The sequence below is a fragment of the Callorhinchus milii genome, unplaced genomic scaffold (genome assembly GCF_018977255.1).
Source record: "Callorhinchus milii isolate IMCB2004 unplaced genomic scaffold, IMCB_Cmil_1.0 Scaffold9, whole genome shotgun sequence".
Classification (NCBI taxonomy): domain Eukaryota; kingdom Metazoa; phylum Chordata; class Chondrichthyes; order Chimaeriformes; family Callorhinchidae; genus Callorhinchus; species Callorhinchus milii.
The window spans coordinates 20,459,689-20,483,377 of record NW_024704750.1 but is presented as its reverse complement, the minus strand read 5'-3'; the positions used below and the strand labels follow the sequence as shown (position 1 = coordinate 20,483,377).

The 23,689-nt window shown below is 49.9% G+C and overlaps 1 protein-coding gene across 1 annotated transcript; it reads left to right on the top strand.

Annotated features, from left to right (window-relative positions):
• Nucleotides 1-177: 177 nt before the first annotated feature.
• LOC103187499 (1-phosphatidylinositol 4,5-bisphosphate phosphodiesterase beta-2) lies at nt 178-23,689 on the top strand. The gene is given in 27 exon segments (XM_042338285.1): nt 178-590; nt 3,054-3,131; nt 5,033-5,101; nt 6,056-6,196; nt 7,418-7,497; nt 7,654-7,707; nt 8,094-8,169; nt 8,508-8,608; nt 9,742-9,908; nt 10,974-11,120; nt 11,997-12,154; nt 12,823-12,905; nt 13,959-14,043; nt 15,254-15,416; nt 15,849-15,940; nt 16,082-16,178; nt 17,001-17,085; nt 17,484-17,608; nt 18,406-18,560; nt 19,525-19,692; nt 20,397-20,496; nt 20,769-20,873; nt 21,063-21,157; nt 21,424-21,490; nt 21,925-21,987; nt 22,950-23,145; nt 23,556-23,689. Coding segments are annotated over 27 exon segments (2,907 nt in total). The 5' UTR covers nt 178-506; the 3' UTR covers nt 23,629-23,689.

Sequence of the window (23,689 nt, the reverse complement as noted above, 5' to 3'; positions counted from 1 at the left end):
TAGCACATTGGTTTAAAGTCCCACTGGAAGGACAGCACCTCCAACAATGCTCCCCCCAGCACTGCAATGGAGCATCAGCCTAGACTGTCAGCTCAATGGAGGGCTTTAACCCACACGGACCCAGAGATCCACAGGAATCCCAAAGACTTTAGGAGAGACGTTAAGGCTTTTGTGGGAGTGAGAGGAGATTTACTACAATGATATGGGGATGAGTAGTTTGCCCGTTGGAACAAAGGGTGACCAGATTGAGGTCGGGAAGGGCTGACTGGGTGAAGAGAGCTCGGCTCTGGTTAGAGAAGGCAGTTGGAAGTTATTTGCAATGCTGATTAGGTACTGGTTCTGACTTGAGTCACGCTGACAGTTGGGCATAAAAGAGCGTGTGGTTTCCTCTCTTCCTGGTTTGGTGCTACTGTCTCCTCCATCACACAGCACATCTGAGAGCACGCCTGCCTCACATTCAGTCCTTGCTGCTTACACACTGCTCTCCACACACCCCGTGCCTGAAGATGACCACAGAGTGTCCTTTACCTGCTCAGATTGCGGTGGAGAGTTTCCTTGTCCACGGCGAGAAATTCATTAAATGGGATGACGTAAGTTACCAAATCAAAGTCTGGAACGTGTTAAACCAGAACTGCGATTTCACATTATCCTTACATTTGTTACAGTTCCTCTAATGTCGCATGAGATGTGTAAACCCATCTGTGCCTGTTCAGGTGGACATTAAGGATCCCGTGGCACTATTGCAAAAGAGAATCGAGGTTCTCTATCCTGGTGTCTAGGCCAACAATCCCCAGATAAAATTGGTCACTCACTCCATACCTGTTTGAGGGACACTGCTGTGCACAAATTGGCTGCATACAAATTACAGTCACTACACTTTGCAGTGTGTCTTGTGAAGTGCTTTAAGACATTCTCCCGACATGAAAGGCACTGTATCAAATGTAAGGATTATTATTGCAAGACTTCTCAAAGTGGATGCGTCAAATGTAGTGACTGTTTTGTTCAGTTAATAACTTTGTCCGATGTCCAAAGAGGTCACAGAGGTCAGGTGGGGCGAGATGTAGAGATTTAAAGGTGAAGATGAGGATCTTGAACTCGATCCTCTGGGGGATGGGGAGACAGTAGAGTCGGGCGATGATCAGGTGATAGGCCCGTGGAGCCTGGTGCGGTAGAGGACACGGGCTGCCGAATTCTGGATGGTCTGTAGATTGTGAAGGGAAGAGGCGAGTAGTCTTGTGAGCAGCGAGTTGGTGTAATCCAGCCTGGACATGATGAAAGCCTGGATAAGGCAATTATAGTCCTGCAGCTCAGTGGTTAGATCACTCGCTTTGCAAGCGAGACACCTGGGTTCAATTCCCGGCAGGTCAGGGTGAAACCTTGGGCAAGTTTCCTTACTCCACACAGAGCCTAATAATAATCCTCCAAAACAAACAATAATAAATTAGTCATTTTCAATCCACGACTGTTTGTGGGACACTGCTGTGTGCAATTGGCTGCCGCATTTCGCCCACAAATATATGGTCAATCCGCTTTACAGTATATTCTGTGAAGCACTTTGAGACGTCGAGAAGACGTGAAAAGTGCTATATCAAATGCAAGGATTATTATTATTATTATCAGCCAGAACAACAGTACTCCTGGAATCGAGGGTGGATGCAAATAATAATAATAATAATAATCCTTGCATTTGATATAGCGCTTTTCACGTCGGGAGGACGTCCAAAGCGCTTCACAGAATATACTGTAAAGTGAATTGACTGTATATTTGTGGGCGAACGGGGCAGCCAATTGCGCACAGCAATGTCCACAAACAGTCGTAGATTGAAAATGACCAATTTATTATTGTTTGGGGTTTTGGAGGGATTATTATTAGGCGTGTGGAGTAAGGAAACTTGCCCAAGGTTTCGCCCTGCCTGGAAGTGAACCCAGGTGTCTTGCTTGCAAAGCAAAGAGGTAGAGTTGCATGTCATCTGCTCTCACCCGCAACCCACCTATACGTGGAAATTCCCATGTTTGGAATGGAATGCACACACTTTCCCTGAAGGAATATATCCTGTTTACTTAATTCCGGAGAGTATTAGGTGCAGGTTGACAAGAGCCAAGGTTTGGGGACCCCAGACTGGAAATATGGACACCTGTTACTGGGCTCAGGTTCGGGTTGTGAACACACCACCAGAAAGTCTCTCTTCACACAAGGGCGGGGTTACCGGGTGGAGTTGAGGCCAGGACCTGGCAGTCATTTCAGAAGAACGGTGGTTAGGCAGCCATGATGCTGTAACAGGCAGAGTTCCATTTTATTTTGTAATAGGCCAAATACTACAGATGCTGGATATCTGAAATAAAAACAGAAGTAAACTGGGAACGCTCGGCAGGTCAGGCAGCATCTATGGAGAGGAAAGTGAGAACGTTTTCAGGGCAATGACCTTTTGTGCATTTGTTTTGTGTCTGACACACTCAGAATCCCATCACCGTGCTTCATGGTATCCAAACCAGTCTGCGAGTTCCATTGTCTCCCACCTACACATGAAAATTTCCAAGATGTTTATTAGAATGGAATGCACTCTCTCTCTCGCTGGAGGGATGCACCCAGCTTACCTAATTTTAGAGAGCATTAGGCACAGGTTGGCGAAAGGAAAGTCATGGGTACCCCAGAGTGTGCATTGGAGTGTGCATTGAGGACAGTATCGCTATGCTCTGAGTGGAGGCCACTATATAAACATTAGTCATCACTATCTGACCTCCCCTCTGCTCTTCTTCAATACCCGCATTGGGGTAACTGTTGGAGTCTAACCAGCTAAAACCGTACAGTGTGCTATTGGGAGTACTGCCAGGCTAGCTTTCCTGATGCTTGTCCAGCTAGGACCATCCCTTAGGACTTTGACTTGTAGGGTTAGAGCTCAACCATACCGTCTGATGATGCTGACAATTCCCCAAACCTGCCCTGGAATATCAGCCTGTGAGCTCAAGATTCCTGCAGACACAGAGATCAAATTAAGCACACACCAAGCTGAGACTCCGTGCTTAATATCCAAAGTCTTGTCCTTTCCCCTCAGGAGTCGGGAGTGGGATCACCAGTCATTCTGCGGGTGGACGCCAAAGGCTACTTCCTATCCTGGACCTATCAAAACAAGGTAATCAGATTACACTATAACTAATATTTACGCATCAGGAGGTTTCACAACGCTGGCTGGCACCGAGCTGGGCTGGGGAGTAAAAAGATGACTGAAAGCACGTTGCAGAGGTAGGTATTTTAAGCAGACCTTGAGCGAAAGGGAAGGAGTTTGAATGACTCCGGGTTGGAGCTTTTTAAATATTCTTTTAATAATCATCTTAGTGTTTCCCATTACGACTGTAACCTATCAAGTCGCAATTTACTGCCTCGATTTCCAGCCTGTGTCTACCCTGCCAGGCTCCCCGGGTGCATTACCCCCACCATCGCCATGCTCCCCCAGTACAGCTCCTCCCCCAGCCATGTCAGCTGCCCCCCAGCCCAGCTCCCCCCCACCAGCGCAGCCCTCACTCAGCCCCCACAGCCTAACCAGTGAGGCCTATAATAATAATAATCCTTGCATTTGATATAGCGCTTTTCATGTCTTCTGGATGTCCCAAAGTGCTTCACAGAATATACTGTAAAGTGAATTGACTGTATATTTGTGGGCGAACGCGGCAGCCAATTGCGCACAGCAATGTCCCACAAACAGTCGTGGATTGAAAATGACCAATTTATTATTGTTTTTGGTTTTGGAGGGATTATTATTAGGCTCTGTGTGGAGTAAGGAAACTTGCCCAAGGTTTCGCCCTGACCTGCCTGGAATTGATCTCAGGTCTCTCGCTTGCAAAGCGAGTGCTCTTACCACTGAGCTACAGGACTCCACGCCTAACCATTGATTTATAAAATTTTGCATAAAATCCTTGTTTTTGTACTATTCTATTTTTCAAGCCAAGGATCCCATTTGCCCTTTTTTAACAGCTTTATCAACTTGTCCTGCCACCTTCAAAGATTTGTGTCTGTGAACCCCCAAGTCTCTCTGTTCCTGCGTCCCCTTTAAATTGAACCATTTATCTTATATTCCTCCTTCCAAAATACATCAGTTCACACTTCTCTTCATTGAATTCTATCTGCCATGTGTCTGCCCATTTCACCAGCCCATCTATGTCCTCCTGCAGTCTGCTACCATCCTCCTCACTGTTCACGACATTTCCAAGTTGTGTGTCGTCGGCAAACTTTAAAATTTTGCTCTCTGTACCCAAGTCACCATGTGTTGTCGGTGTCCTGGTCTCTGTTGAGTTGAACAAAGGGTTGGTGTGGCTCTGGTTGGGGTTGAGGCCTCCTGCAAATCTCACATGCAAATCTCCTGTTCATGTGTGTGTAAATATAGAAAACACTCAAACAAAGCCGTCCCACTCAGCACGCATACATCCTCCAGAGACTCTTTGTTCCTCAGCTTGCCATCTTTCCCAGGAAGTGACCGCCCTGCCGTCCGTCCTGAGGTTTTAACGTGAAAGGCGCTATACTAACGTAATTTCTTGTTGTTGTCCTTGCCCCCACTGCCCGCTCGCCCCCTCACAGCTTCTGATTCATCTTCTTCAGAACTCCACCAATTCCACTTGTAAAAGAATAGAAGGACTCTGGAGGCGAATCCTATGTGGAGCATTTTTTACTAACCTCCCCCTTAATTATTTTTGGGATTATCTTAAATCCGTGTCTCTCGTGACCGGTTGATTGGCAGTGAAATAATCTCGCACGATTTATCCTGTTTTAACCCTTCAGAATCTTCAAGATCTCAGTCATATCACCCTAAGGGAGGATGGGGCCGGGAAGGTGGGGGGTGGGCCTGGGTCGTGGGAGGGTGGGGACGGGCTGTGGGAGTGGGGATGGGAGGTTGGGTCCGCGAGGGTTGAGTTGGGGCTGGCTGGGCTGGGAGGGTGGAGGCTGGGCTGGGCGAGTGACAGCCCATATACTGGCCGAGTGCTGTCACTAACAATCACAGCTGATTGTCCATCAACACTCAATGTTCTTCATGTTGCTCAGCAAGTGGAGTGCCTGGACATCACAAGCATTCGTGACACCCGGATAGGGACATTCGCCAAAGTGCCGAAGGTAAGTCCTGGCCTCGGTGCCGCTCTCTCTCTCTCTCTCTCTCTCTCTCTGTCTCAGTGGCGCTCTCTCTCTCTCTGTGTGCCGGCCTCGAAGGTGGCTATGCTCTGAGTGGAGGCCACTATATAAACACTAGTCATCACTATCTGACCTCCTCTCTGCTCTCCTTCGATACATGCTCCCGTGATCAGAGCAGGACCCAGTACTGTGGGTGTGACTGCCCAAGCAGTGATTAACACCCACTCCCTGCTGATCAGGCTCCTATCCTGTGTAAGAGTCTCCCTGGTGATTTGGGCTCTGGTGGTGTTCACAGCTGTCCTGTGGCTCTCATACACACTGATTTGTAGAGTTATTCAAATATATTAAAATCCACAAAACCAAACACAATCTCTGTTTACACAGAGCTGTGACCAAGCAGACCTGACTCTGACCCTCGCATGGCAGGGACCTGGTGGTTGAAGTATGGGAGCACGAGATCGGGGGACCTTGCTCACCCAGGCTGTCCTTCCCTCATCCTTCTCGTGTCAGTCTGGCTCAGTGTTACCGCTCTCACCTCACAGTCAGAAGGTTGTAGGTTCAAGTCCCAGGTCTAGGCTGACACTCCAGTGCAGCGCTGGGGGAGTGCTGCATTGTCAGAGGTGCCATCCTTTGGATAAAGCGTTAAGCCATCTGCTTGTTTGGGTGGACATTAAAGATGATTTGGAAAGAGAAAAGAGTTTCTCTCTTCTGTGTCCGGGCCAACAATCTGCAAAATAAAATTGGTCACTCCCTTCACTGCTGTTTATGCAACACTGCTGTGCGCAAATTGGCTGCCATGTTTCTGCCTTTAGCCTGAAAGGCACTGTATATAAGCGTGAGTTGTGAAGTCCTGAGTGGTGTTTGTCATGTGTGACAGGTGCTGTATAAGAAAGAGCGAGTCGTCCTTCTTGTTTTCACTTTTGTTTGATTCTTCTGCAGAATCCTAAAATTCGAGAGATTTTCAACGTGGAAAACCCAGAGTCCAACTTTTACTCCAAATGCCTGACAGTGGTGTCCGGCCCAGACTTTGTCAACCTGACCTTTGATAACTTTGTGGCCTTCAAAGAGAATGTGGTTGTGGTGAGTGACATCGCTGGCAGCTCCCAGACCACATGCCTTGACTCATTTTTCCACATTATGTCCTTTGGATGAGATTTTAAACCGAGTTCCTGTTGGCCTGTTCAAGTGGATATTACAGATCCCCCATGGTACTGTTCGAAAAGAGAAGGGATTTTCTCTCTCCCGGTGTCCTGGCCAACAATCCCCCCAAAGAAAAACTGGTCACTCACTCCATGACTGTTTGTTGGGTTTGCGCGCAATTGTGCTGCTAGTTCACCTACGATAATAATAATAATAATGCTTCCATTTGATATAGTTCTTTATCAAATGGTTGAGACGTCTCAAAATGCTTCACAGAATATACTGTAAAGTGAATTGACTGTATATTCTGTGGGAAAAACATGGCAGTCAATTGTGCACAGGAGTGTCCCACAAAGAGTCGTGGGTTGAGTGACCAAATTATCGTTTTTTTAAGGGATTATTACCTCCAGAAAGCGATGCACCAATTGACTAACAACCGGGTTCTTACTACTGCTAGGTAATCAGAGGCGTATGGAATAAGAAAACTTGCCTAAGGTTTTGCCCTGCCCGGGAATTGAACCGAGACGAGTACTCTAAGCGCTTAGCTACAGGACTCCACTTATTATTATTACTATTATCCCAGGATTTGACAGTCTCACTCCTAATTTCTCACTTGGGTTTTGACCTGTGTGTCTTTTCACTGACAAAGAAGCCCTTTACAATTTGATGCCGTGCCTTTGACATTAGGGCGAAAGTTCTTCGCAGGATTCCACTGTAAAATGTAGTGACTGTGCATTTTGTAGGCGAAGGCAGCAGCCACTTGTGCACAGCGACGCCCCAGGAACAGCTGTGAGGTGAACGTCTCTCTCTCCAGCCTCTGTCGCTCCCAGGGGATCAACTTTAAGAACCTCACTCTGATATTGCTCTCGCTCTCTCGTGCCCTACTCTGATCTCCTCCAGCCTCATTCTCCGCCATGACCCCTTCGCTCAGCCTACTGTGTTTGTCCCGCGGCCCCACCATTCAGCCATCATGCCCGCACCCTCTAGAACCCACTGACAGATCCCCTCCACCTCACACACTTTCTGTCTGTCTTTAAAAATATTCTGTTTTTCCCAGACATATACCCAGATGTGAAGGTGCTGTGAAAACTGCATTTGTTGCCATCTTTTCATTGGGTGAACACATAATCTAAGTCTCTTTTCTTATTGGTTTCTGTGTAGAAATGGTCGAAACACATCCTGAACATAGTCATTCATCCGTTCTCTCACAACGCTCCCAGATCAGCTTTCCTGGACAAAATGTGAGTGTCACGTATGTGAGTTACAGCTTTACTATCTCTAGCCCAATCACGTCCAAAACAATATATTCTGTGAAGCCCCTTTAAACATCTCAATGGCATAAGGCACTATATCAAAGACAAGGATTATTATTAATAACATCACACTGTCACACTCAGATACACCAAGATCAAGATGTTGGTGAATGAAGAACGCAGGATTCCAGTGAAAAGGTAGGTCCGAAAAATTTCAGGATTAAAAATGTGTTTATGGTCAAAATGCATCTCAGCTAAGACCCCGGCAATGTGATTCAGTGAGTCCTTATCCTGTAATAATAATCCTTGCATTTAAAGTCCTCCAATGGAGCTCAGGAGGGTGGGGGAGGGTTTGGGTGATTGAGTTGGGCTTTTAAAGTGGGAAGAGAGCAAGACGGGGGCTCCACAAGGGGTTGGGGGCAGAATAGCTGAAGGTTTGCTGCCTGTGAAGGGGAGAGCTGGGGGAGTTCGGCCAGCTGGGAGTGATGAAGGCTTGTTGGTGTTTGCACTGTGTTGGCTACAGATGCAGGAACGTTTCCTCTGATAAGCAATGGATTTACTGAGCTCTGGGTTTGTGTCTCCAGCTTTTACCAGATGTTCCCCGCTGACAGGAAGCGGGTGGAGGCTGCCCTCTCCGCCTGCCACCTCCCCAAACTCAAGGTCAGTCTCTTTGTGCCTCTCCTGCCCCATGCCCTCAGCACCCAGTCAGGGCATTCCCACCAGCACTGGCCACATTGTGTGTGTGACTGTAACTCTTATCATCCCCATCCTCGCTCAACTCCATCAACTCCCCATCCCCCAGTGATCAGTTCCCCATCCCCCAGTGATCGATCAGCTCCCTATCCAAGTGGTTGGCTCCACTGAAATGTACCTCATTGATCGCGCTTTCGGTCATCATTCCCCCTCCCACCCACCCCCCCACTTGGCTCCCACCCCCAGCTCGACCATGAGATGTGAGATGTGTGTAAATATAATCTCTGTTGTGCCTTTCTGGTCAGACGGACATGATCAATTTGGAGGATTTCAACGAGGTGGTTTTTCAGCAGTTTCTAGCACAGCTGTGCCCGAGGCCTGAGATCTCCCAAATCTTCGACTTGCTGTGAGTGAATGTGCCTTGCCTTCCCTAACTTAGTCCCTGGGTTTACAATGGAAACTTTGGGGGTAACATTTGTGTGGATTCTTGTTTTAACAACCCACCCCGCCATTCAAGTGGATGCTTCCTTCCCATTTTCTTCCATTTTGTTTCCATTCTGAGAGGCAATTTTTATTGCAAGTTGTGAGCTCTAGTTCGGGTGCTGTGTTTATTTCTGGTTCACAATTTTATTCCCAGTGTTGATCTGCTGGGGAGATGCCCAAATACACGCGCTTCTCCCCCACCAAAGAGCCCTTTAATTAGAGGTTTGGGACCTAGTGTGTTCAATTGAGTAAAAGTTCCCTTTTGGCTGTGGGAAGAATGGATTTCAGACCCTCCTTTGAAGGTCAACGCTGGGAAATTAATATGAATCAAAGGAGAGTAACTGACCTGCAGGCTGCTCTCACTCCTAACACTCACAAGTCAACAACGCTATTGCTGGGAGCTGCGGAGGAAACCCTTCACCTGGAATAGTGAGTGCCATCTCTGTACACCTCCATTACTGGTCAAATTTCACCCTTTAACCCAGAATTATAACCTGACTCAAGTTGGTATCACCCTCATCTCTGAGTCAGTAGGTTCAAGCCCCATGTTGGGAGTTTGAACTCATATAGTCTAAGATGACGCTCCAATGCAGTGCTGGGCAAGGCTGCAATATCAGAGGTGCCGTCCTTCGGGAGAGACATTAAATCAGGGTCCCGTCTGCCTGTTCAGGTGGACGCTAAAGATCCTATGATCCTATCGGAAAAGAGAGGGGAGTTTCTCTCTCCCGGTGTGCTGGCCAACAATCTCCCAAATAAAACTAGTCACTCATTCCATGGCTGTTTGTGGGACATTGCTGTGCATAAAGTGGCTGCTGTGTTTGCCCACAAATATACAGTCACTACACTTCACGGTAAAGTCCTGCAAAGTGCTTTGAAACGTCTCAACGTTATGATGAGGCGCGATATCAAATGCAAAGATTATTATTAAATATTTGTAAACCACTTTCACTCCACTTCTGATCAGTTCTATCTTGTGCTGAGCTCCGAGACGAGAGGCGCTGGGTAAATGCCAGTCATTATTCCTGAATCTCATTCGCATCTCATTTACTCCTTCAGCAAAGCCAAAGCAAAGCCCTTCTTAACCAGGGATCAACTGTGTCACTTTGTGAATAAGATCCAGCGAGACTCCAGGCTCAATGAGGAGCTGTGCCCTCCCCTGCAGCCCGCACAGATCCAGAGTCTGATCGAGAAATACGAGCCGAGCAACATCACTGCACGCAAAGGTCAGTCCACAGCCCCGCAATGCTCTAGCCTCCCATCACAAGATCTGTCTGCCTGGCTCAGTGTGTGTGTCAGCCCGGCTCAGTGTGTGTGTCAGCCCGGCTCAGTGTGTGTGTCAGCCCGGCTCAGTGTGTGTGTCAGCCCGGCTCAGTGTGTGTGTCAGCCCGGCTCAGTGTGTGTGTCAGCCCGGCTCAGTGTGTGTGTCAGCCCGGCTCAGTGTGTGTGTCAGCCCGGCTCAGTGTGTGTGTCAGCCCGGCTCAGTGTGTGTGTCAGCCCGGCTCAGTGTGTGTGTCAGTGGTAGCACTCTCACCTCTGAGTTACAAGATTAGGAGTTCAAATCCCACTTCGGGACTTGGAATCACATCGTCTAAGCGGACTTTCCAGGGCAGTGCTGGAGATGCTCTGCATTTTCGGAGGTGCTGTCCTCCGGATCAGACGTTAAACCGAGGCCCCTTTGCCTGTTCAGGTGGATGTTAAAAATCCGGTGGCATTATTTGAAAAGAGAAGGGAGTTTCTCTCTCTCTCCCGGTGTCCTGGCTAACAATGCCTCAAATAAATCATTTATTCGCTTCATGGCTGTTTGTGGGACATTGCTATGTGCAAATTCCCACACAGCAGTCGTTATACTTTACATAATGTCCTGTGAAGCACTTTGAGGGATGTTGTCCTGATGTGAAAGCATCAAACGTGAATATTGTCAGGGGGTTATCACACATCCCCACCAACAGTTACTGAGGCCGGGACAACAGGGACCTGGATGAGCAGATGAGCAGCAAAACATTAGAGAGAGGGGGAAAGAGAGAGACAGAGATGGAGAGAGAGAGAGAGGGGGGTGGTTAAGGAGGAGAGAGAGAGCGAGAACTGGGAAATGTGTTAAAAATAATGTGTGAGTGGAGGATAGACTGTGGGCGAACGACCTCCTGTAACATAATAATAATCCTTGCATTTGATACAGCGTCTTATCACATCGTCGAGAAGTGTCAAAGCACTTCGCAGAATATACTGTAAAGTAAATTGTCTGCATATTTTGTGGAATATGTCGCTAAGCTCTGCACTCTATTCCGCAGGCCATCTGTCACCTGAGGGACTGATTTTGTACTTGTCGGGTCCGGAGAACAGTGTACTGTTTCCAGATAAGTTGCTGGTCAACCAGGACATGACACAGCCCCTGTCACACTACTACATCAACTCCTCCCACAACACCTACCTCACAGGTACAGCAACACAGCTCAGTACAGGGCTCAGCCACCCGCCCACACTCTCACCTCTGCATCAGAGGAAAGTGCGATCAAGATCCAAGTCAGAACTCTGAGCTCACAGTCCAGGAGAACTGCCTTGTCAGAGATGCCGCCCTCAGGTTAGAAGATAGTCACCCAAACATAGAAACCCATCCCCATCATCAAGGACAGACAAACTAGATGGGTCAAGGTGTCCCTGCAAAGGTCCTCTCACCTTGCTGAAGGCAGACGCCCGCCAGATAGCTGATGAGGCTTGGGGCGACAGCTGAGCTACCTGGAAGCTGAGTCTGAGTTTGTGAACACATGTTCGTACATTCAGGGTCTGGAATCCATCTTGATTGGTATACAGAGACAACTAGCTGCTGCTTAAACTCTACACCTCCAACTGGTGAACCATCGCTCATTGGGAAGGGACGTGTGCCCGAGCTGCGCGCAGGGAGGTGTGGCAACGCTTGCACGTATTTCCGTGTTCCCCGTACCTGCCATCCACCCAGTGAAGCCTCAAACCTGAGCTTGTTGGATTTCATGATCTCTGTATTTCTCTCTCCCTCTCCAATCACTCTCTGTGTGTCTCTCTCTCTTTGATCATTCTCTCTCCGTGTCTCTCTCTGATCACTCTCTGTTTCTCGCTCTCTTCTAATCACCCTCTGTGGGCATCTCTCTCTAATCACCTTCTCTCTGTGTGTGTCTCCGATCGCTCTCTATCTCTCACTCTGATCTCTCTGTGTGTTGCCTTTTCTTTCTGATCGCTCTCTCTCTCTCTATGATCACTGTCTGTGTGTTGCCATTTCTCTCTCTCTCCGATCGCTCTCTCTGATCACTCTCTACTTGTTGCCATCTCTCTGTGTGTAGCCGGGCAGTTCTCTGGGCTCTCCTCCCCGGAGATGTACCGCCAGGTGTTGTTGGCGGGCTGTCGCTGTGTGGAGCTAGACTGCTGGAAGGGGAGGCCACCGGACGAGGAGCCCATCATCACACACGGCTTCACCATGACAACCGAGATCTTCTTCAAGGTAAAGACTCTTCTCAAAAGCTTAGCAGACAGTGCGTATCCTTCCCCTTTCTCGGTGTCCAATCAAGTCACTGTAACGCATTCCGAGACATTACCTTACGTGAGGGGACTATATATTTTGTTGACAGCCGGATGTCTGACACTTGCAGAAATCCATCACCATGCTTGAGTAGGAGTCAAACCGACTAAAACCACATAGCTTACTCCATGGAGTGCCATGGAGAGCACTCCATGGCAAGCTTTCCCACTGCTTGTCCAGCTGGGGACATGCTACCCGTTACGGGCTTTGGCTTCCAGGGTTAGCAGGAGCTGAGTCGGAGGACTCCCTGCCCCCAGTGACTGGTCTGCCCTTCCAAGTCCTGCTGATGAGCCAGGCTGGGCTGTGCTATCATCAGCAATACCCTGGAATACTGCAGGCCGCCCGGCTCAGGAACCGGACTAGAGACTGTCACAAAAGACTGGCTCGAATCCAATATTCTCTATGCTTCTTAGGGGGTGGTAAATGGGGTCTCCTTGGTGCTGAACTGGCCCCAAGGTAACATGCTTGGCAACGAGGAGACTCTATCAATAATGTTGTTATATCCAAACCTACAGCTGTGTGTTTGGCTGGAATCGGTGTCAGGTTCAGGTCGGTGTTGAGGGTAACAGGCTCTGTCTTTCCTTTGACAGGATGTGATCGAGGCGATAGCAGAGTCAGCTTTCAAAACCTCTCCCTACCCGCTCATCCTGTCCTTTGAGAACCACGTAGACTCGTGAGTATCGAGCCCCTGTGAACATCCTCTTACCAACACAGCAACAACGACTGGGCAAATATCAGCATTAATAAAGGCACCATTTTATCCAGGTGTCAGTCTGGCTCAGGGTCAGTCACTCTTGCTCTGAGTCAGAAGGTTGTGGGTTCAAACCCCACGTCAGGAATTTGCACCCATAAAGTCACTTCAATACAGAGTTGACTGGGGGTCTGGATTGTCAGAGGTGCTGTGCTTTGGTTGAGACGTGAAACTTAAATCCCATCTGCCTGTTCAGGTGGACTTTAAAGATTCCATGGCACTATTCGAAAAGAGAAAAGTTTCTCTCTCCTGATATCTTGGCCAACAATCCCCCAAATAAAATTGGTGGCTCACTTCCATGGCCTATTGTGGAACATTGCTGTGTTGAAATTAGCGGCTGCATTTGTGTACAAAACACACAGCACTACACTTTTCAGTAAATTGTATGAAGCGCTGTGGGATGTTCTCCCGAGGTAAACAAGCTGTATTAAATGTATGCATTGTTATTCGCAGAGTTTGCTGTTCAGAGTCCCCAACTGGGTTTTGAACCCAAAGCCTTGCTGCCAACTGAACCAAGTTGACACCTATTTTAGACAGACCCAAAGGGAGGAAGGGGAATTGAATTAGAGGGTCTGGAGGGGGAAGAGCAGGTTCGATGGCCTTGGTGGAGGTGGAAACATGGATACAGTGGGTGGTGTAGTTGTCTGCTGTGGGACAACCTGCCCCCAAACACACACACGGTCACATCCTGCTCTGTGCTGCAGGTGGGATCACTGTCACTTCTCTCAGCGCTCGTGATGTGCTCCCGATGTGAAAGGCGCTATACACGTGGAAATGTTGTTGTTGTCGCTGTCTGCGTCCCTGTCTCTGTCTTTGTCAGTGTCTGTGTCTCTTTCACCCTCTCTGATGCTGTCTGTGTCACTGTCACTGCATGCGTCACTGTCTGTGTGTGTGTGTGTCTCTCTCTCTGTGTCACTGTCTGTGTCACTATCTGTGTCACTGTCTGTCTGACTTGTTGCGTCTTGTTTCACCCAGCCCCAAACAGCAAGCCAAGATGGCAGATTACTGCCGGACCATTTTTGGTGACATGCTTCTGACCGAGCCTTTAGAGAAGTACCCGGTGAGTCCCCACATGAGCCAGAGGGAGGCGCTAGCTCCCAACTTTACAGCAGTGTGTATTTATACTGCACCTTCACATCAGAGGACTTGCAGTGACTGCTGGACTCCGAGCCAGGGAGAAGCAGGTCAGAGATGTAAAGGGCAATTTTAGGACCAGAAAGTATTTCTTTACCCAGAGGGTAATTAATGACTGGAACAGGGTTACCAGGAGAGGGTGTGTAAGGTCAGGACACTGGGACTCGTTAAAACAACAGCTCGATGCTGTGATGGAGGGACAGTCGGTGGGTGTTCTGGAGGCAGGAGATCAGATGAGTCGAAGGGCTTTCTTCACCCCTAACCGTTCTTGTTAAATTAATTAAGTGATTACAGACAGTGACACAGACAGTGACAGGATCTGTAAATAAATGGTAAAGTTGTTCATAAGATCAAAGCCAAAGTGACAGATAACGTCCCACACACTGCCAGAGAAATGGAAATTCAGGAAATAAAGAGAATGATGGGAGGAAAACAAATAATCATAATAAATAATAATAATAATAATTATTCTTACTTTTCATCAGTCACTCCCCTCCCCCAATCCCTCCCCCTTGAGGGACAGAGATGGATACTTGCTTGGTATCCATCGCTGTCTCTGTAAAGCGCTGTAAGACATTACTCTAGGTGAAGGACACTGCATAAATATTATTCATGTAATGTATGGCTCCCCATCCCCCAGAGAATAGAATTGAAGATCTTCGTCCTCACCTTTAAAGCCCTCCATGGTCTTGCTCCTCCCTACCTCTGTGACCTACTAAAACCATACCAACCCGCCTGCTCCCTTCGCTTGATGCTCACTGGCCTGCATCATGTCCCCCAGTTGGCTTGATACACCATCGGCGGTTGGGCCTTCAGCCTCACTGCCTCCACCCTCTGTAACTCCATCCCAGAGCCCCTCTGCTCGCCTCCCTCCCTTGCCTCTTTCAAGATCTGTCTCAAGACCTTCCTCTTTCACTGTGCCTTCAGTCATCCTCCCACCCCCACCCTCTTACCCTCCACCTCTCCCGACTCCCAACTCCCAGCTTGTAGAAAACCCTTCACTGTCCAACGCCTTGGGATGTCATCCTGACATGAAATGTGCTGTCTATAGATGTGTAAATGTAGGAGAGTGTGTTAGCTGTGAGGCTCTGTGAGCCGCAGTGTGAATGGTGACTGTGCGGTCTGTACTGTGACAGCTGAAGCCCGGGAACCCTCTGCCCAGCCCGAAGGACCTGATGGGAAAAATCCTCATTAAGAACAAGAAGAACGAAGCGGTGAAGGAGAACGGGCAGGCGGGTAAACGGGGGAAGGGGACAGAGCTGAGCAGTTGTGAGCAGAACACAGGCAGCGAGAGCTAGAGTCAGGTAAAGCGCAGTCCCCGCACAGCACAGCCCTGCACACCAAAGCCACACAAAGCACAGCTCTACACAGCACAGGCCCACACTGCACAGCCCCGCACAGCTTAGCCCTGCAGTGGCCAGCACAGGCACAGGAGGCCATCCAGCCCGCCAGGCTGCTCCACAAGTCTAGATCACAGCAGATCTTTTAATCCCATTTCCCTACCTTTACCCCACATCCCTCAATCCCGACTTCCCAAATTTCCATCCATCGCCCTTATAGACATCCCGATGGATTCTGCCTCTTGTGACCTTCTGTGCCCGAGTGGTTGACATTCTCATACGGGATATGGTTTGTGATTTCACTTCCATTGGGATATCACTGTGTGACAGGCTGTGTGTGTCACTGTGTGACAGGCTGTGGGAGTGATGTCTGCTCTGACCTTTCCTGCAGGAGAGGCTGTGGAGGACGATGTGTGTGAGAACGAGGAGGAGGCTGAGATGGATGGGGAGGACGAGGGGCTGAGGAAAGCCGAGTCTGATGAGGTACAAGAGGTTTGCATGTAAACTCTAAGAGCAATGTGTCAGTGACAGCCATGTATCACAGTGTATCATGGTGTATCATGGTGTATTGTGGTGTAACACGGCATAGCATGTTGTAACATGGTGTCCCCTCTCTCCTGACAGGGCACAGCTGCACAGGAGGTCCGGGCGTACGAGGAAATGTCCAGTTTGGTCAACTACATTCAGCCCAGGAAGTTTGACTCTTTCGATATTGCAAAGAGTGAGTTTGTCTCTGGTTCGTTGCTCTGAGACACATTTGCATACGTTGTCTCTACATTTTACACTACGTGCCAGGATAACATTGCAAAGGGCTTCACAGGATGTACAGTCAAGTGTAGTGACTGAATATTTGCACCCGAACACGGCAGCCAGTTTGGGCACAGCAGTGTCCTACCAACAGTCGTGAAGTGAGTGACCAATTTTCTTTGGCCAGGACACCGGCAGAAATTCCTTCTCTTTTCCAATAGCCTTGTGGGGTCTTTGAAGTTCACCTTTACAGGCACAAACAGGACCTCGGTTTAACACCTCAACCGAAGGACAGTCTCTCTGACAATGCAGGGTTTCCTCGGCACTGCACTGGAGCATCACCCTAGACTGTGAGCTCAAAGTCTCCGACTTGGGTCTTAAACCCACAACCTTCAGACTCAGAAGTGAGCCAGGCCGACACTTTTGTCCTCACATCACCACCAGCGGAAATAACTGCTCACACTTTATCCTCTCAAACCCTGTCGATATCTTAAACACTGATCCTATCACCTCTTGAACCTTTCTGCTCTGACAGAGAAAGAGTCTCGTCCTCTCGAGCCTCTCCTCACACCTTCACTTTCTGGCCTCTGTGACATCGCCATTCGCCCACAAAATACACAGTCACTATACTTCACAGGACATGCTGTGAAACACTTTGTGACGTCCTGATATGAAAGGCGCTGTCGCAGATGTAAGGGTGATGATGATGATTATTATTATTATTTCTGATGATTGCTGTATTTGCTCTATTAGAAAATGCATCTTTAAAAATATTTTCAATTTTTTTCTTTTACAGAAATAAATAAAAGTTACAGCATCTCGTCCTTCACGGAAACTAAAGCCCTCGACCTGATCATGAAATTATCTGGAGAGTTTCTTCAGTATCCTTGCCCGGTGTCTGGCACGGAGCCAGAGAGGGATGGGGGCAGAGAATAACGTACCCAGTATTGAGTTGTAGACTGGAATCTAATCCATAATTCTGCCGGTTATACAGTCAAACCGTTAAAGCAACCAACTCCATTCAGCAACCACCCCTTTTAACAAACAACCGGACAGCCCGGTTCACACACAAACCAACCCATGCCCAGAGGCCACCCTTATATAAAGCCCACTGTGGCCCAACGCCCTGTGCGGTTGTTGCTGACGGCCTTGACTGTATAAGGAGCAGCTGATCCTGGGGGCTGCTGAGTTGAGGGAGGGAAAGGGCTGACCCGGGGGGGTGTAGGGTGGGGGAGGTTTGCAGGGATCCCTGGTGTTGGGCTCCTGAATATTATCTCAGGTATAACAAGCGCCAGATGAGCAGAATCTACCCCAAGGGAACGCGGGTGGATTCCTCCAATTACAATCCTCACATCTTCTGGATCATCGGCTGTCAGATGGTCGCCCTGAACTTCCAGACCACGGGTTAGAGCATGTCCCTCACCTCGCCATGTACACCACTCCTCACCATGTACACCTCACCATGTACACCACTCCTCACCATGTACACCTCACCATGTACACCACTCCTCACCATGTACACCACTCCTCACCATGTACACCACTCCTCGCCATGTACACCACTCCTCGCCATGTGCACCTCGCCATGTACACCACTCCTCGCCATGTATACCACTCCTCACCATGTACACCTCGCTATGTACACCACTCCTTACCATGTACACCACTCCTCACCATGTACACCTCGCCATGTCCACCATTCCTCACCATGTACACCTCACCATGTACACCACTCCTCACATGTCCACCACTCCTCACCTTGTACACCTCGCCATGTACACCACTCCTCACCATGTACGCCTCACAATGTCCACCACTCCTCACCTTGTACACCTCGCCATGTACACCACTCCTCACCATGTACGCCTCACAATGTACACCACTCCTCACCTTGTACACCTTGCCATGTACACCACTCCTCACCATGTACGCCTCACAATGTACACCACTCCTCACCATGTACACCACTCCCTCACTGCGCCCGCCACCGTATTTCAGACCGTGTGTACAGATTGGAAAGAGAGGGCTGGCACTGTGTGCGTGTGCAGGTGGGTGATGGGGGGGGTGGGGGTTATTGCGGGGAGGGGGCAGTGTTATAGTCTAAGCTGACGCTCCAGTTGAAGCATTATGAGACGTCTGCACGACGTGGATTATTGTTGGAGTTCTGTGAGTGACTGTCTCTCTCCTGCGCTCTGTGTCAGACATCCCAATGCAGCTAAACTCCTGCCTGTTTGAGTTCAACGGCAGGAGCGGTTACCTTCTCAAACACGAGTTCCTGAGACGGCCAGACAAGAAGTTTGACCCCTTCACCTCGGATCACATTGACACTGTGGTGTCCAACGCTCTGTCCATCACGGTAAACAGCAAGTGTTGTTTTACTCACTCACACAAGCCCGTCCAGCACCGACTGTGGCAATCCATCTCTGTGTCTCAGACAATCAGAAAACTTTCAGGTTAAATCGCTTGTTCATTTCACCGTTGTTTGTGGGATGTTGATGACACTGTGTCCACCTACGAAATACAGTCACTGCACTTTAAGCATGGAGTTGCCTGTCCAATGTGAGAGGGGCTATATTGAAAGTAAGATTATTATTATTATTACACAGTGCCTTTCACGCAGAAGAATAAATGTCTCAAATTGCTTCACAACTGTATCCGCACCAAGCGTGGAGTTTCTCTTTCCCTCGGTTCTGCCCAACAATCCTCCAGATAATATTGGTCGCTCGCTCCATGAGTCAGCTGTTTGTTTGACATTGCCGTGGGCTTCAGAAGGTGAGATGGTGTGTAGCTTAATCTAAGAGTTGTTGATGACCCACAAAGGTGATGGATAAAGGGAAACTTCGGTGCCTCTTTATATATATGGATAATAGTTAAAAAAAATCTTTGCATTTGATGTAGCGCCTTATCACGTCTTCGAGATGTCTCAAAGCGCTTCACAGAATATGCTGTAAAATGTAGTGACTGTGTATTTTGTGGGTGAAATACAGCAGCAAATTGCGCACAGCAGTGTCCCACAAATAGGCGTGGATTGAGTGACCAAAATTATTATTATTATTTATTTCTTTGAAGCGATTATTACACGCGGAAAAGTGATCCACCAATCGACTAATAACCGGATTCCTACTTACTGATAGGTGAACAGAGGTTTGTGGAGTAAGGAAACTTGCCTAAAGTTTCACCCCGCCCGGGAATTGAATGCGGGTCCTCTCGCTTGCGAGGCGAATGGGACTCCACATCAGAGAGATGTGCTAACAGTGTGATTGGGGGCTGGGGTGCGTGGAGAGATCGGTTACTGACTTCCTCTGCTGGTTTGGGTGCAGGTTATCTCAGGACAGTTTCTGTCTGAACGCAGTGTGAAGTGCTATGTGGAGGTGGAGCTGTTCGGGTTACCCAGTGATCCCAAGAGGAAATTCAGAACCAAAATGAACAGTGAGCCTAACTCCATCAACCCCTACTGGAAAGACGAGATGCCCTTCGTGTTTAATAAGGTAGATTCTCCCCCTACTCTCTGCCTGCCTCACACCCGCTGATACCAGCCGGGCTCAGCCCCCAACACTCTCACCTCGCAGTCAGAAGGTTGTTGGTTCAAGCCCCAAGTCAGCACTCTGAGCTCCCAGTCGAGGCTGATGCTCCAGTGCAGTGCTGCGGGTTTCGCTGCATTGTTGGAGGTGCCGTCCTTGTGATGCGATGTAATCTGAGGTCCTGTCTGCCTGTTTGGATGGATGTTAAATTGATCCTATAGAAAAAGAGAGAAAGTTTCTCTCTCCCAGTGCCCTGGCCAACAATCCCCCTGATACATTTGGACATTAACTTCATGGCTGCCGCATTCACCCACAAAACACATAGTCACTACACTTCACAGTATCCCGTGAAGTGTTTTGGGACAGTCTCAGGACATGAAATGTACCAAATATATTATTATAACTAATATTACACTGATGTTAAGATTGCACTGTGTGTGAGAGATGCTGTGTTTGAGATGCTGTGTGTGTGAGATGCTGTGTGTGTGATGCTGTGTGTGAGAGACGCTGTGTGTGTGTGTGACGCTGTGTGTGTGAGAGACGCTGTGCGTGTGTGTGTGAGACGCTGTGTGTGTGTGAGACGCTGTGTGTGTGTGTGAGACGCTGTGTGTGTGTGTGAGCCGCTGTGCGTGTGCTGTATGAGATGCTGTGTACAATTCACTGATTTTCAGATCCTGTTACCGGACTTGACTTCTGTGCGGATCGCTGTGTTTGAAGACAGCGGAAAATTTATTGGACACAGGATCCTCCCCCTGCCCGCAATCCAACCAGGTACTGATGTTCCCCCCCGCTCCCGCTCCCCCTCCGCCCACCCGCCCACTTCCCCGTTCCTGATTTTCCCCCCACTCCTCTGTTCCCCCTCCTCCGCTCCCCAATTCCCACTGGTTCCTGATCCCCTCACCCTCGCCCTCTCTCCCCCACCCCATCCCCTTCCCCCACGTTTCACCTCCGCTGTCTCTCAAATCCCTGCTGACTGCGCGGCTGCTTGGGTTGGGTCGTGTGTTTGCACAGACTGACACGCTCTGACATGCTCTTGGTTCCAGGTTACCGCCAGGTGTGTTTGCTGAGTGAGAGTAACCAGCCACTCACCCTGCCCTCGCTCTTCCTTCACATCGAGATCAAAGATTATGTCCCCGACACACTGGCAGGTGAACGTGTGTGCGCGTGTGCGTGCGTGTGCGTGCGTGTGTGTGTCGGCGAGTGCTCGAGAGCGTCAGCAAGTGTGCGAATGCGTCAGGGAGTGCGTGAGCGAGCGTATCGGCGAGCGTGCAAGTGTGTCGGCGAGCGTGTAAAGGTGCAAAGTGAACGTGCTGTCCTGTGTGTATGTGTGTGAGCAGATTTCAGTAAGGCGCTGACCAACCCAATCCAGCATGCGAGTGTGAGAGAGCAGCGAACCCCAGCCATGAAGACCCCCACAGAGCAACCGGAAGAGGTATTGATCTGCCCACCCTCACCCCCCACCCTCACCCCCACTAACAACCCCACCCTAACCACCCCTCATCCGCCCACCCCACCCTCACCCATATCTCACCCCCCACTCTCAATCTCACCCCACCCTCCCCCACACCTTTGGGGCGTGATAGCGGGATGGGCGGGCGGTGTTGTGGGATGGGGGGCAGGCGGATGGAGTGGTGGACGGATGGTGGGGGTGCGGTCCAGGGCAGGGGGAGGTGTCACAGTGACCCTGTTTGTCCGTAGGCCCAGACCATGGAGAACAAGAACCAAAACGGTTCCCCGGCCCCGGCCTCGGAGGATGGAGTGAGAGGTGAGTGACCCGAGTGCCCGGGTCTGAGCCGTCTGTCAGTGACCGCTCTGAGCCAAGCACCTCCCGCGTCGTAGCCCCTCCGCCGCGTACCCCCTCCCCCTTGTACACCCTCCCCCTTGTACCCCCTCCCCCTTTGTATCCCCTCCCCCTTGTACCCCCTCCTCTGCGTAGCCCTTCGTCCGCGTACCCCCTCCCCCTCATACCCCCTCCCCGTGTAGCCCCTTCCCTGCATAGCCCCTCCCCCACATAGCTCCTCCCCATGTAGCCCCTCCCCATGAAGCCCCTCCCCCTTGTGTACCCTCTCCCCCTCATACCCCCCCCTCCCGCTCGTACACCCGCCCCCTCGTAACCCCTCCCCCTCATACTTGCTCGTAACCGCTCCCCCTCACCTCCCTCTCACACTCTGTCTCTCTCTCTCTCTCTCCCACTCTCAGCTCCGGTTAGTTCGGGGTCTTCTGTGTCTTGCGGAACAAAGGAGATTTTCAAAAGCTTTTCAGGTAAACGGAGTGAGCGTGAGCTGTGAGCTGTGAGTGGGAGTGCAGCAGACCGAGAGGGGAGGGAGACGCAGCGTGAGCAAGACAGGCTGCGACAGAGAAAGGAGATAGAGAGGGGAAGGGAGTCACAGCGGGGAAACAGAGGGGAGTCAGAGAGAGGGGAAGTCAGAGATGGAGAGAAAGAAGGAGCCCGAGAGCGAGCGAGAGAGAGATAGGAGTCACAAGGACAGCGGCTAAAGTTGTAGACGGCAGAAAGCTAATGAAGATGTCGACTGCAAAGATGAGCAGGATAGGTTACAGGAGGACCGCGAACAATTTTTGGCAATTGGGCAGATCGATGGCAGATGAAATTCGATGTCGAGAAATGCAAAGTGCTTCACATGGGGGATAAAACATCCTGGAAGGGACCTTGATTTAAACGGCAAGAAAATAATCTGTACAGAAAATGAAAAGGACCTAGTGATACCCGATTGACAATAAATTGAAACTGTCGCAACAGTGCTGTGTAGCAGGGAGTCAGGCAAACCAGAGGCTGGGTTGTATTAAAAGGACAAACATCGAGCCAAAATAGTGGGGTAATCCTGCCACTTTATCAATCACTAGTGCGACCGCACTTGGAATACTGTGTACAGTTCTGGTCACTGCAATATAAAAGGGATATTGCAGCGATTAAGACGATACAGAGGAGGGCAACCAAAATGATTGAGGGGATGGAGGGACTGGACTGCGAGTTCACGCTGGTTGAGGGTGGCATACGATCACCGTCTTTAAGATTCTGAAGGGACTAGATAATGTAGACCTTGATAAGCTGTTTTATCTTCTGCTGAACAGTAGAACCAGAGGACACGGTCTGTAATTGAAGGGAGGTAACCTTGGAGTTAACACTGATGAGGGTTTGTCAAGCCACTAATTTTTCCTCCCAAAATAACTCATACCCTAACCTAATCTGCGTCCTCTGTGCCCAGAGCTGGAACCACTGAATGTGACTGAACTGCGGAACCACAAGGCGTTTGTGAAGCTGCTGAAAAAACAGGAGAAAGAGATGAAGGAGATGGAGAGGAGGGATGCGAAGAGGACTGAGGAGCTGACAAACAGGCACTCCAGCCTCTTCGCCCAGCTCCACGCCCAGACCAGCAAGAGGAGAGCCGTGAAGAAGAAATGGTAACTGCGTCCAACCCACCCTGGCCCCTGCTCCCACCCTGCCCCCTCCCCTGCACTGAGCCCTCCACCCCACTGAGCCCCCACTCCCCAATCCTGACCCCTCTCCCACACTGAGCCCTCGCCGTCCCCCCCACCCTGACTGCACCCCCTGACCCCCGCCCCCATGCTGGGCCCTACCCCTGCACTGACCCCTCCCCCCCTGACCCCCTTTCCGCCCCCCCCACCTCCCACACACTGGCTGCTCCCTCACACCGACCCCTCCTCAATCACTGCTCCATCTCCCTCCCTTGGCCCTTCCTCCCGCACTGCTCCCTTCCCCCTACATCCAACATGAGCGATGCCCTGTGCTGTAATCCTCAAACTCAGGTCAGTGGTATCTAGGCCTCTCTTCACCGGGGATTTCTTTCCAGGAGTTTTCCCAACATCAACGGGGAAGCTCCGGGCACGGAACAGTGGATTGCACTAACGGTCCCAGCCCAATGACTTGGAAGGTTTTGGAACTGAAAGAAAAGCTGGAGAAGGAGCTGAGCAGCCTGCGGGCGGA